The 12,703-nt window shown below is 38.4% G+C and overlaps 1 protein-coding gene across 3 annotated transcripts; it reads right to left on the bottom strand.

Annotated features, from left to right (window-relative positions):
- Positions 1-7: 7 nt before the first annotated feature.
- Positions 8-11,358, bottom strand: CENPU (centromere protein U). Of its 3 annotated transcripts, none has more exons than XM_079305669.1 (12): positions 11,206-11,358; positions 10,880-10,948; positions 9,441-9,558; positions 7,931-8,060; positions 7,543-7,633; positions 6,379-6,451; positions 5,263-5,380; positions 4,805-4,883; positions 3,747-3,794; positions 2,346-2,407; positions 984-1,140; positions 8-337 (listed from the first exon to the last, which is right to left on the bottom strand). In XM_079305669.1, exons 2-12 carry the CDS (start codon positions 10,928-10,930, stop codon positions 200-202), a joined length of 1,065 nt encoding a protein of 354 aa, XP_079161795.1. In that variant the 5' UTR covers positions 10,931-10,948; positions 11,206-11,358; the 3' UTR covers positions 8-199. The 3 variants fall into 3 exon arrangements, with proteins under 3 accessions (XP_079161795.1, XP_079161796.1, XP_079161797.1); XM_079305670.1 differs by having other exon boundaries at positions 6,379-6,424; XM_079305671.1 differs by lacking the exons at positions 3,747-3,794; positions 11,206-11,358 and having other exon boundaries at positions 38-337; positions 10,880-11,140.
- Positions 11,359-12,703: the final 1,345 nt, after the last annotated feature.

Here is a 12,703-nt window from a genome sequence, read left to right as displayed (position 1 = left end):
GAAAAGTTTAAATAACTGTGATTGCTATTTTCTTTCATTGATTTTTTTGAGACTATTTGACAATAAAAAGATACAAACTCGAAGTTGTTGACTTCCTTTAAACACTGAAACAAAATAGAGTAACAATGATTCAACAAGCTTTAAGCTCTGACAATTCTAGTAACTGTTCCAACTGGATATCTGAAAATCTTAAAGACACTTAATTTTTCTCTGCTCTCTGCTCTTTTTGTACAGCCAGAGCCTCTTCCAGCTTCATATTGATACTCTTAAAGTGCTTTTCTGCTCCTAGAATTCTCTGAGACTCCATCAGAAGAGCAGGGAGGCTGGAAGTTCCATACTGTTGATAAGGAAATAAAATTACAAAAGGCAACATTTTAACTCTTGGAAAGATCACTTACATATCAGTATTTATTTTTCCTCTGTCTAAAATGGTGCAACATGGCCTTTAAAAGTGAACAACAGCCAAAATCAGAGCATCTTCTGAAATGTGAGGATTTCCCTTACACATGGCAGGTATGTAAGCCTTGTCCACCACAGAAAATACCACACCAGCTCCTGGGTACCACAGGAATGGGTTCTAAGGCTACATGAGAAGTTATTCTGGTCATGAAATACCACACTGTTCTCAGCATTAAATATCTCACAAGAAAGTGCCAGAGCTTTCCCTACTTTTGAACAAAAAATTAATTACTTCTGTCCCACTTCTGTTAATCTTCACTTTCTATAAAAAAGGTACAACTAAGGACAACTGTTTCATTTCTATGTCCTTTGCATTCCTGGATACTGAGAGCAAGGCAACAGAATCTTCTCTGAAATACTCTGGCTTATAACATGAGACCAAAAAAATAAATGAGATACCATACTAAAGTTCAGCAGTGGTTCTCAAGTTGCTTCTGCAAAGACCACTAACAAAATACTGCTACTTAAGAGATGTTAATAAATGAATTCCATAAACTAAAAACACACACAGAATATGTACTTACTACCACTTTTCCTTTTGGGTTTTCTTCTCTGTAATCCAAACAGTCTTGCTGTAACTCCTTTAAATCAGAAATTAATTCAATTGTTTGCCTCAAGGAAGATTTCCTTTCCTGTATCTCAGCATATTCTCTCTGTAGTTGTGTCAGTTGCAGTTCAGCTCTGAAAAAAGATCAAGACTTTGATGCTTACATCTGCATATTTATTGCATGAATAACTATGACCCTGTTTACTCTGAAGGAATTCTTAAAAACATTGGTCAGAATATACGAAACATAGGTCACTATGGAATGGTGCTTGGGTAGAACAAGCATATTACTTAAACAGGGCATGAGTCCAAATCCATCAAAAAGACCCAAACTTTTCTTTTGAGTCTGACACTGTAGCCATTCTTTCTTAAGCATTTATGTTTTTAAGTATAGTTTCTTAAATACAAAGTATTCTGCTTCTTCACACCCCTGCCTGCAAGCTCAGTTCAGTGCTTATGCTGAAGCATATTCAGGATCTACAAACTATCTACACCTCTGCTAAATAAACTGGATTGCTTGACACATTAAAGGAGCACTCCAAAAACTGAGCACCAACAGTGATTTTCATCCAACAGGGTTGCAGAAAAAAAGTTTCTTTAAATTATCAAAGGATTAAAACACATATAAAAATGTGAAGACAGCTTTCAGGGGCTTCGAATAGTTCTCTGAGCATTTTGTCCATAGTACCACAAAGAAAGACACCTCTTGTGGCCATAGAGAAAAGGCTTTTACCCTGTTTTTGTGCCCATGGTTTCTACAGTTAACTTACAGGTGCATGTAAAATGCAGCTTCAGTATGAAGCTTGTCACTAGCAAGCCAAGGGATTTGGGGAAGTCTAATGGTTCTTCCAACCACATAATTCCTGTTTTGCGTATCTAAATTACACATAAGATTAATGTCAACTTAGAGAAGGGGAATTGTGTGGCCACATAAGAAGGAAACAAACCATGTGCTAACAGCAACCCCAGCCAACCTGCAGAGGTGAAATACAATCTCCCACCTCAAAACCAAATAAATCCTCTGTATTACCTTTGAAATTTATGATCCAGCACCTTTGCAATTGAAATCATAACACTGGTGTTCTTCCTATGAACATATGGGGTGAAACACCCTCCCAGTAACTAGTTAGCTAAGAGAACTTGTAAGAATGACTGTCTAGACAAATGAAATATGTAAAGGAGAGGTTATCATGAACTTTAGTAAAAACAAAGTGCAAGACAGTGGTAGTTACATCAAAATAAAATGAGAGGAAAAAAAAAGTTACTTTCTCTTCTGAGTTACAAAATACCAGACTCCTTAAGTTCTTCGGGCTATTATTGTGCATGGTTAGAAACACACCCAGTTAGCTCTTCTCTGACTTGCACCAGTTGCTGCCTTTTCTTTTTGATGTTTGTTATTGCCTGAAACAAAGAGTGAGCAAAGTCTATGAAACAGTTTCTAAAACTTCAAAGGCAAACAACTCAAATTTAATTGCCTTTTTTTCCTCTGAGGTTTTATGCTGATTGTCACTGTGGAAAATTCTAAGATACCAGACCTGATAAACTACCATATTTTGCATCTGTATTTGAAACAATTTAAAGCTGTTTAAAATGTCAAACTCTAATCTCCATGCAATTTTTTTCTTAAGAAACATTGGATTTACAAGCATACAGAGGGAGTTTGTGACATTTTGATTTCAAACATTATGAACTCTAGGAGTATTTAAGATTAAAAAAATGCATATGAATGTATGTTCAAGATGATTGCAATAACTAAGCACACTTTCTTTAATATAACATGTAAATAAAAAAAAGTAACACCCAAAACCCATCATAAAATTAAATTTAGCAACTGAAAATATAATTTTAAACAAATATCTAAGAAGCAAACTAAGGAGAAATCTTTGTGGCTGTGAATACTAGGTGTGTATTAAGATTTTCTTTTATGTGCAGACCAGTTTACCATCTCACCTCAAGTCAACAAGATTTTAGCATGTTAACTGCTTCTTCCCAGGATAATCTCTGTGTTGACTTTATTAGTTAAAGCTATTTTGCCACTGAAAATTTTGCAGAATATGTTAATTTGGGCTGAAATTCAGACAGTGCCTAAACTGCTCTTAAATCTCCCTTCTGTAGGGCATTCACCTCTCCCTGATGAAACCACTGCAATGTTTTTCTGCCCTTACACTAGTGCCTCCTTCTGTCAACATTCCCATTGCATTTTCAGCAAATTACCACTTCCTCTAAATGAAGAGAGGAACTGTCTTACACTGAACAAAAACTCTGCATCTATTTAGGAAATGCAGCTGCCTGAGACTTCCCTTCTTTAAATTAAGCAATTCAATTCTATCCTCATAGGTTGCTATCTTTGCTGCTTTCTTAGATTTTATATTCATTAATGTTCTTTTAAGGTTAGCTCTTAGTATTGAGCTGTTTCTCCAGGGGCCTCACCATTACTCATTAAAAAAAAACAAACCAAAAAGCCAAAAGAGTAATTGACATGCATAGATCTTACCCATCCTAATGTGCAGTCACTCTTTTTACACCACACAGCAGTAAACAACAGGAGTTTGCAATCCACCACATTTACTCAGATATTTAAAAAAAAAAACCTGTGGTGGTTCTCTAACCTCTGTTTGTGCAGTTGATTCTGAGTACAGTACACCTTTTTGTCAATTATTTTATCTCTTCCAGTCAAGTTCTCAACATTCCAGTGCCCATGACTGTATGCTGCACAATCTAGAGATATGTAGGTATTTACCTTAGCATTCTTTCTCTTCATATTCTTTAATTCCTGGACTCCTGCTATCTACAGAGAAGAAGAATTACAGGTTGACAGGTTGAGTTCATCACTATCCTCCTAAAAACACGGTTGCAAGAATTACTTTGGAATAACATAAAAAGTTGGTTTTTTATTTAAAAAAAAAAAAACAACTCTGGTTCAAAGGGACATCACTGGTTATGTCCTCTCTCCTCATGCCAGAGGAAAACTGTTGCACAAAAGGAGTTGGTGCAAATAATACTCCTTGTACCAATTCCTGTAATACTACCTACCTCAATTTTCCTGTATCTTTATAGAGATGCATAAATCTGGTAATTCCAACACTTGTTACTTCTAATGAACTACCCAGAACTATAGCTTTAGTACTTAGCACAACTCCTGCAAAGTTCTGTGATTTTAGTCATCATACTCATTTTAATCTTTCCAATAAATTACAGAATGGCTCAGGTTGGAAGGGACCACAATGGGTCTTCTGGTCCAACCTCCCTGCTGAAGCAGGGTCATCCTAGAGCACATGGCACAGGACTGTCCAGACAGTTCTTGAATATCTTACACTTACAGTTATGTTTAAAATGTTAACTAAAAAAGGATGATTTTCCCTAGACTATGTTAGAGGCCTTACTGAGAAGTCACTGAGACAGCACAAAAATTAAATCAACCTTTTAAAACTCTAGTCAATGAGCTTTTAAAACAGTGTTTGACATACCTGTATATACTCGTTTAAATTATGCAGCTCACCAGTTTTGCTACATAATGATTTAGATATGACAAACACTTCAGGATTATTGGATGCTTCCCTATTCTCAAAAGGTGATGATTTGGCAAAGTACTTGCATGACAGCAGTGTTGTGTCTAGAGGCAATTCTTGTGAAAGCCTGCACAGAGGCAGCCAGTCATAACCTTCACACTGTGTTTCACATTACTTATATTGACAAGAGACCGGAAACTTTCACAGCTTGTAAAATGAATGTGTAAAGGGCAATATAAAACCACAGGGATTTTAACCACAAAATTCATTTTATTTCTGGTGTACTTACAAGATCAGTGATTTGGTCCTTGAAGGCAGAAGTCAAGTCATCGATAGCCTTTCTGCAAATGTTTGATTCTATGCTTTGTCTGGAGAAGTCAGAGACACAAAACATTTGGTTTAGTAAAGGGGAAATCTCATCCAAAATCCCTCCTCTGAGTAACAAACAAAACCCAAAGTTAAGCAGCTAGACAACTACAGATTTTTCATATACTACCCACAGCTTCATTTCTACATTGAAATATATCAGCTGAGATGTGCTGTTCATGTTTGGAAAAATATCAAATCCCTGGAGACCATGTCAAGATGATGTGTGTAGAAATGTTTGCATCATAGATAATTAACAACCATTAACATCAGCATCTAACCATACAATCCCAAACGTCTAAAGGACAACCTATTAGCAAAAACACAGCTACTTCTTTTTAAAACTTTGAATACCCAGTCATGGGAAAGCAGAGTATTTACCTGTAATTTGCTGCTATCTTCTCAACTTTGGCCAGAACAACATCCAGCTCTGTAATATCTCTAGGAGATCTCTTCAGCTCCTTGGGACACCACATCTGTACAGAATATGGGCTATCCACTGGAACAACAGAATGAACATAAGCATTACACAATTTAGGTACACGTTGTAAAACAACAGAAAAACTCTTGTGGCCATCATCAAAATAACCATCTAAAAGTTATGAGTATTTTAACATGAAATTTGAGAAGAATATTCAAATTATTTCATCTGTCTTTGCCTGAACAACTGTGATAGATTTACCTGGAACTGGGATGATCAATGATATGCAACTTAATTCTTATTCTTTATTGATTCAAACAAGCCCAGGAAAACATCAGTAAACTAAGTAATAAACTACATAGTGTACAGCAGACATGATTTTTTGTGTTAAAAAACTATTGGCCTGAATTTGAAACCTGCATTACTCAAAGAATCATAAGTTTTTATATTTGCATACATTCTTTTTTTAATACCATATATGCTTCAAAACCCCACTATACACAAATACATTTCTTTAAACTCTGCAGTAGTATTATAAACCAGCTCCACAAAAAGTTAAGCCATCTTTCTTCATATGCTCCTCAATATAAATCTAGCACTAAAACATGATGGGGTTCTGTTCAAAGGAAGCAAGATGACACAAGAGACAGTTTCTTCCTACTGAAAAATGCCACTGTCTGAAAGCTCCCTGTCTCAAGGGTCTCTACACCGACAGCTATGCCTGAGCTGCAGTCAGGGGCACTCCAAGCTCTGCCCCACAGCTGCTGCTCCAGGCTTCCAGACCTGGAATGTACTGACACCTCCTACAGCTTCATAGCCATGGCTCCAGGCTTCCCTCCAAAGGAAATCAGGCTGACTTAGGGGTAGAATGCACACCTATGCTTTACCCCTTCAGAGGAGGAACAGGCAAATCCAGGGATGCAAACCAAGGGGATCAAATGGGGGTCTATACCAAATCTGAAACTAGAACTTTCCATTTCCAGAAGCACAGCTATATCCCAGAAATTAAAACCATTGAAAACCTTTGATCTTGAATGAAGAAAAGCTATATGGGAGTTCTGAAAAGTGTACTTTACCAGAAGGATCGGATGCATTCTCCTCTGAAGGCTTCTTCTTTTTTGCCTGGAATGGAATATTATTTACAGTCTTCTGTGACATGAAAAATAAATTAACTTCCAGAATGAACTTTAGGTTTACTCATCTAAACTCCTGAGAGATGACAATTAGGCAAAATGCAGAAAGTATTTCCTGACTGAAGCATCAGTAACATTTCCTTTGGCCTGTTCCACCCAGTCCCAGCCCAGTGGTCACTCTGCTCTGGGGGACAGTGGCTGCTGCCTGACTGCACTGCACTGGCCACAGCCCTGTCAGCCACTGGTCATGCATCAGGGCTGGAAACATTCTAAGGAGCTTAAGGACCCTTGGCTCAGCACAGTCATTGCCCAGGATTAACATTTCTCTGATCAACAGTGCCTGCTCACCTTCCTTTTCACTCACATTCTGTCCCAATCCTTTCTCTGCTTTGACTACTTTGTGACACCACACCAGCACCTGTACAAGAGTGCTGCATGCACCCAGCTACTGATGAAAGACTAACATTCTGTACAATTCCAATAAATTCCAACACATAAAAAACTCTTGCTCCAACTACTGCACAGCTTCTTTTACCATAGGTTACTTTCTTGAGCCTGTAGACACTTGACTCCTGTTGTATGTCTGGCAGCTAAGTGGGCCAGAAGCATTTTACACTAATTCTGGAATAAGTGTTTAAAAACATTCATTCAAAACTGAATTGTTTTTAATTCTAATGCATATTCAAAATTAATTTTATCAATATTCTTTTTCCCACAAATCTGTTTTGCTTCAATATCAAACAAGTACAAAGTATTCATATTCCATCTAGTATGCCATTTCTCAAGAATATACATTCTAGATACAAAGAAGATAATTGAAAAAAGGGAAGAATATATTCCCAAATGAGAAGAGAATAGGTTACAAGATCCAGGAACACCTGGCTATTATATTCCTTGCTGATGTGATATCTTGTTGCTTTAAGCATTTCACTTGGCCACCTCACAGGAATACTCTAAGGACTGCTTATTTTGGATACAATTAAGTACTAAGACAGTACTAAGAAACAAATGCAAGGTCTTCCTCTCTGCCCACCCTCTAATGCAGGCATGGCACGAAGTAAACTAAAATTAAATTGATTGATAATACTCATGAAACTTTTTCAGTACCACAGTCTCCTTAAGGGGTTCCTCTCCAGCATCAGCCATGTTGAATTTCTGAACATCACCACCGGGGGGCTTTGAGTGACACGGCTTTTTACTGGGGAAAGAAAAAACACACACTACAGCCCTCTGAGGAAGGATGATCTTCAACCATATACACAAAACATTGTTTTGGGGAACGTTTTGTACAGCTGTGTCTCAAAAGGGTACTAATAAAGTTCTTGCTTGAATTAAATAGCAAGACAATTTCAAATTTAAACTAAATTTGATTTAACATATGAGAATACACTAAAATTTGAATTGTGTAAAAAATAATTTTCTTTCTTACATATAATTTAACTCTAACACTTTCTCCTTTAACTCTAAAAATCCAAAGATTAAATTAAAGGCTGACAATTTTATCTGTTTTCCACTGGACTGTCTGTCTGCATTTTGCCTCCGTGGTGCCAAAACACGACCGAGTGCCTCGTTCTGTGAATGTTCCTCTCCATAAGCATCCACAGCAGTACTGTGCAAAGGGTGATCTACAAAGAACAAAAGATAAACTGCATCATCACTGCCCCCATCTTTCAAGGCAAAGAGCACTGCCAGCCATTAAGCATTTAGTCAGAGTTTTTGTGGTTTGCTAACTAATAAAAAGGAAGTTCTTGTTACAAGTATTGTTTGAGGATTATGAAAAATATATAGCGAAATGTTTCATAGTTTCTGTACCTTCCCACCTGCTATTTCTTTATGAACCCAAATCTAAGGTAGCTCAGCATGTACACATGGCATAGAGCAAGTAAAATACTTGCTACAATTTGTATCAAGTCTCTCTTTGCTATGGCACTGGTAAACCTTTTACACTTATTACTTTCTTATTTTTTTAAATATAGGTTTTAAGCTGCTTTAGTGGATGCTATGAGAAGGCAATTACTGCTGCTACAGAATATTTGTAAATGTAGAATTCTTGAAGGTAGCTATCAAAATAAATTAGAACTCTTGTGAAATTTAGGTTTTAGCATGCCTTCCACAGCATAAATTCCTTTGTTCAAGCACACTGCCACAAAACTTTTGTGTTAGCTTACATTAGTGTCACTGGGCATCCTTTTTACAGTCTAAATACATACCACAGAAATAAGGAAAAGAGTTTTTAATTTTCCAGCCTTGCCTTACAAACGCTTTAGCTAAATTGTATTTTATAGTTCATTGTTAATGCTGTTCCTAAATTACATTTATATTTCTGTAATTTTCTCAGAGTAATAACTATTACAATTGAGAAATAGCCATTAACATTTTATCTACAGCTTCCAATTACACTGATTAAAAAAAAAAAATAGACAAATATAACAGAGGACTCCACACATAGCAGCATCTAAGCCATCTAAATTGATTCTCTCCCTGTGTACTGAGGCCTTGTTACACAAGTCCAATATAAAGCATGGAAGTGGTTTTAATCCTTCATCCAAAACTGTATGGCTTTATGTTATTTTTTTAAATAACATCTGAAAGTGCCAAAACAACAGGCCTGCCTGCAAATGTCCAAGTTTGCTGCCACGAACACTCTTACAATGGTAAAAATTCACTTCATAATTTGTGTAATTTAATAAAGAATAAGATATGGAACTTTGGTTTTTAACTGTACTTACACAACTGAAATATTATGATGTATGAAATTCTACCATTCAGACTATAAAGGTGGAATAACAAGCATTTTTCCATTGACTTTCATTTGCACATACTACAGCATTATTCCTATTACTTCCTCAATTATAGAAAATGACAAAATCCCATCTATCTCCCCTCTCCATTACTTTCTCCTGCAAAGAACCAAAACCTTTTCCTAGGTAAGCACCTGAAGAATTTTTCCCATGTGGTTGGTTTGTGAAAATCATACATTAAATGACATTCATGATAATACTAACCAAAGGAATCATCAAGTTCCTCAAGCTGATTTGTTTCTGCTACCTTCAATATCCTTGAGACATCTGGTTCCTCAAGTGGAAGTGACTTCCAACGAAGATTGGAGTTGGCTTTGTGCTCCTGGATGGGTATGAAATTAACAGCCAGTTTACCCAGCTTTTTGAGTGTACAACAGATTAAATACAACAATGAATTTCAAGAACATTTGGCTAGAAATACACTTAACCAGAAACATATTGACTCCTAATCTATGGCATAAGGATTTGAAGAATATTTTTATCTCAGGCTACAGGGCTTTTCCTCCAGGACAAGAGATGTTATAAAATGTGTACATTCTGTTATTTGATACTGCAAGCTTTGTCTTATTTTATGAAAGAGTACAAGCTTAGAAATCTTATAACACTAATACCTGGTTTATATGATCTGTAGCCTTTTTCTCTTCAGGCATTAAAATATTTCTTCTCTCATCTCTATATCACAAATTTCTATCCTTGTCCAATTTAATCACTTTCATCTTAAGAAACTGAAGAGCTATAGAGTAATTTCTTATAAAAAAAAGAGGAATTTGTAGATCAAGGATTACAGAGAGACTTCTGTAAAGCAGAAGGGTAAGGGAGAATGACATTAGTTTATGAGACAGTTGTGTGCCATTCACAAAATGCGTGAGTGATTTTCCTCACTGATTTCTGTATGTACCTGTAGGGTGAATTATAACCAGAAAAGACAGACCTCTGGAGCTTTATAATTTTACTAGTGCTTAGCAGTGCCTCAGCATTTCTATCATGGTATCAAATATACATATCAACTGCTTTCTCTACAGACCTTCTTTTATGATATTGTTTTTAAACTTATGCCTATTTGACAGTCAACAGCCCATTTTGTGCTACTCCTGAAAGGAAAAACCCCACACCAGCCCCCGAGCCCACCCCAGCAGGGGCTGCACAGCAGCTCCCAGTGCAAAGCAAGCCCTGAATTAAGCCCTGTGCATCCACCTCCAGGGACAATGCCCTGACTGCACAGTAACACAACACAGAATCACAGAATATCCTGCACCAGAAAGGCGCTGCACAGGACACCCCAAGAGTCACACCATGAGCCTAAAGTGCTGTCCAAACACTCCTTGAGCTCTGCCAGGCTGCAGCTGTGACCACATCCTTGGGAAGCCTGGTGCAGTGCCCAACCACTCTCTGGGTGAAATATTTCTAACATCCAACCTCAACCACTCACTGGTCACCATAGAGGAGAGATCAACCAGTGCTGGCCCTGAAAGCCCTTGGTGAGGCAGCCGAGCCCACCATGAGCTGTCCCCTCAGCTGCACAGACCAAGTGACCTCAGCCACTCCTCTCGCGGTTCCACCAAAGGCCTTCACCGCGCCCTCCTCTGAACGCTCTACAAAACCAAAACATTGATCTGACCTCTGCCCAATCTAGCGAAACTTACCCCTCTCTTAGAGCTGGTATGATCCTTCTTTATTTTCTTCTTTGAGGACATTTCGCTGTTCAGTATACTCTGCTGAATACAAAACCGAGCATGAAGTTAGTGAAAAACTGTCCCCGATACAAATCAGCTTTCTCTGTCTGCACTTGGGCCAGAACGGGAAACCTTTGTTACTTCAAACTATTCTTTGTAACTTCAAGCTATTATGCTCAGCTCACTTCAAAAGCGGTAAAACCCACTTCCTTTAGCGCAGAGCGACGTAGAGGTTATATTTTTATGATGGATGAGCCGGACATACGACAAAGATAAAGCGGGACGCTGCAGCTCACGCGGGTACCTTGGCTCCTCTCCCGCAGGACCCCGCTCCCGCTCCCGCTCTCCCTCAGGGCGGACTCCGCTCCCGCTCTCCCTCAGGGCAGACTCCGCTCCCGCTCCCGTTCCCGCCGCCTTTGGAACCGCGCGCGCTCCGGCGGGAAGGAAGGGGCGGCGCGGAGGAGCCGCCGGGCCGGAAGGGAGCGGGACAGCTCCGCCTCCACCCAGGCCTAGCCCGGGGCAATGCAACGATTCGAAAACTTGCCCTAACCACCGCTCTGCTCCGTATTGTGCTGTTAATGACTGATTAAACACAAAAAACAAACCATAAGAACTTCCCGTTTTCTTCTCTCCTCCCTCCCCCTGAACTGACGCTGGTGCTTCCGGAAAAGCAAGCGGAAGAGATCGCTTTGCAAAGATAAAGTGAAAGCGACTGCCAGGAACAGTTAAGGAACTAATTCAAACAGCTGCCAAGGTTAAAAAAAAAAAAAAAAAAAAAAAAAAAAAAAAAAAAAAAGTAGGCTGTGGATTGAAAACTTTAAGCTCCAGCTCTGAAAATTAAGTTATTAAGAGGTGATGTAGCAATTTGTCAAGTCCGGTCGGTCAAAAGCCACATCTCCTTGACCACCCCCACACACCTCTTTGGCTTTTTAGCCACTAAAACAGTGAAATCACTTTAGGCAAGTGAGTTCTACTTTGCTGGCTATAGCACCCAGACCCACGAGCCACAAATAAGACAGTACAAATTTGTTTCTGTTGGGAGAGATAGCTTTTCCAGAAAGGTTTCTTGAATAGAATGTTGTTAAGAACATAAACCTTAGATCCAGTTCTCATCCATCTCTCAGCTATCTCCCATAGGAGATGTGTGCTGACATTTCCCTGCCTTTCCAAGCAGCATAATTCAGATTTAAGTACATTATCGAAGTGACAAATTTGGTTTAGGTTTCCTTCAGCCTGGAAGAAGTGTATAAAGGAACATACAAAATTACTTCAGAGGAGAAACTCTACAGTTTGCTTAGTATCTTCCACTGACATCTGTATTCACGTGGGGCTTTAAACAGTGTCCAGGTGGTGGTGCTTCCTCTACCCTGGTCCGGTAATTTTGCCCCTGAAATCTCTCAAACCATAGCCCTGATTTAAGCCAAATGCATGGTATGAGGGCAGGAATAAGGAAACCCACAACCACCCAGGCAGAGTTTCAGAAAACTTCACCTTTCAGTTAAGTCAGTTGAAGTAACTGTAAGAACAGGAAAAAGACCAAAAAAATTGAAAGATTTACTTGTTTAGTAATGTACTGAAAGACCAAGTTACATACAACAGCATACTTTTCTTACAAAAACTGGCCCACACCTTAAACATAAAAAGTCCCTTTCCAAATGTAAAAGTGTAAACAACCAACCTTTATACTGTATTTAGTATGGCTGTAGCAGTAGAGTTTTACAGCTTGTCAGTTAGAATAACCCTGGGCTTGTTAGTCAGCAGCATTTTTCCTTGATAAACAAACACATCACAGCA

The sequence above is a fragment of the Erithacus rubecula genome (assembly GCF_903797595.1).
Source record: "Erithacus rubecula genome assembly, chromosome: 5".
In the NCBI taxonomy this organism is placed as follows: Eukaryota; Metazoa; Chordata; class Aves; order Passeriformes; family Muscicapidae; genus Erithacus; species Erithacus rubecula.
This window is presented reverse-complemented; position numbering and strand designations above follow the sequence as displayed.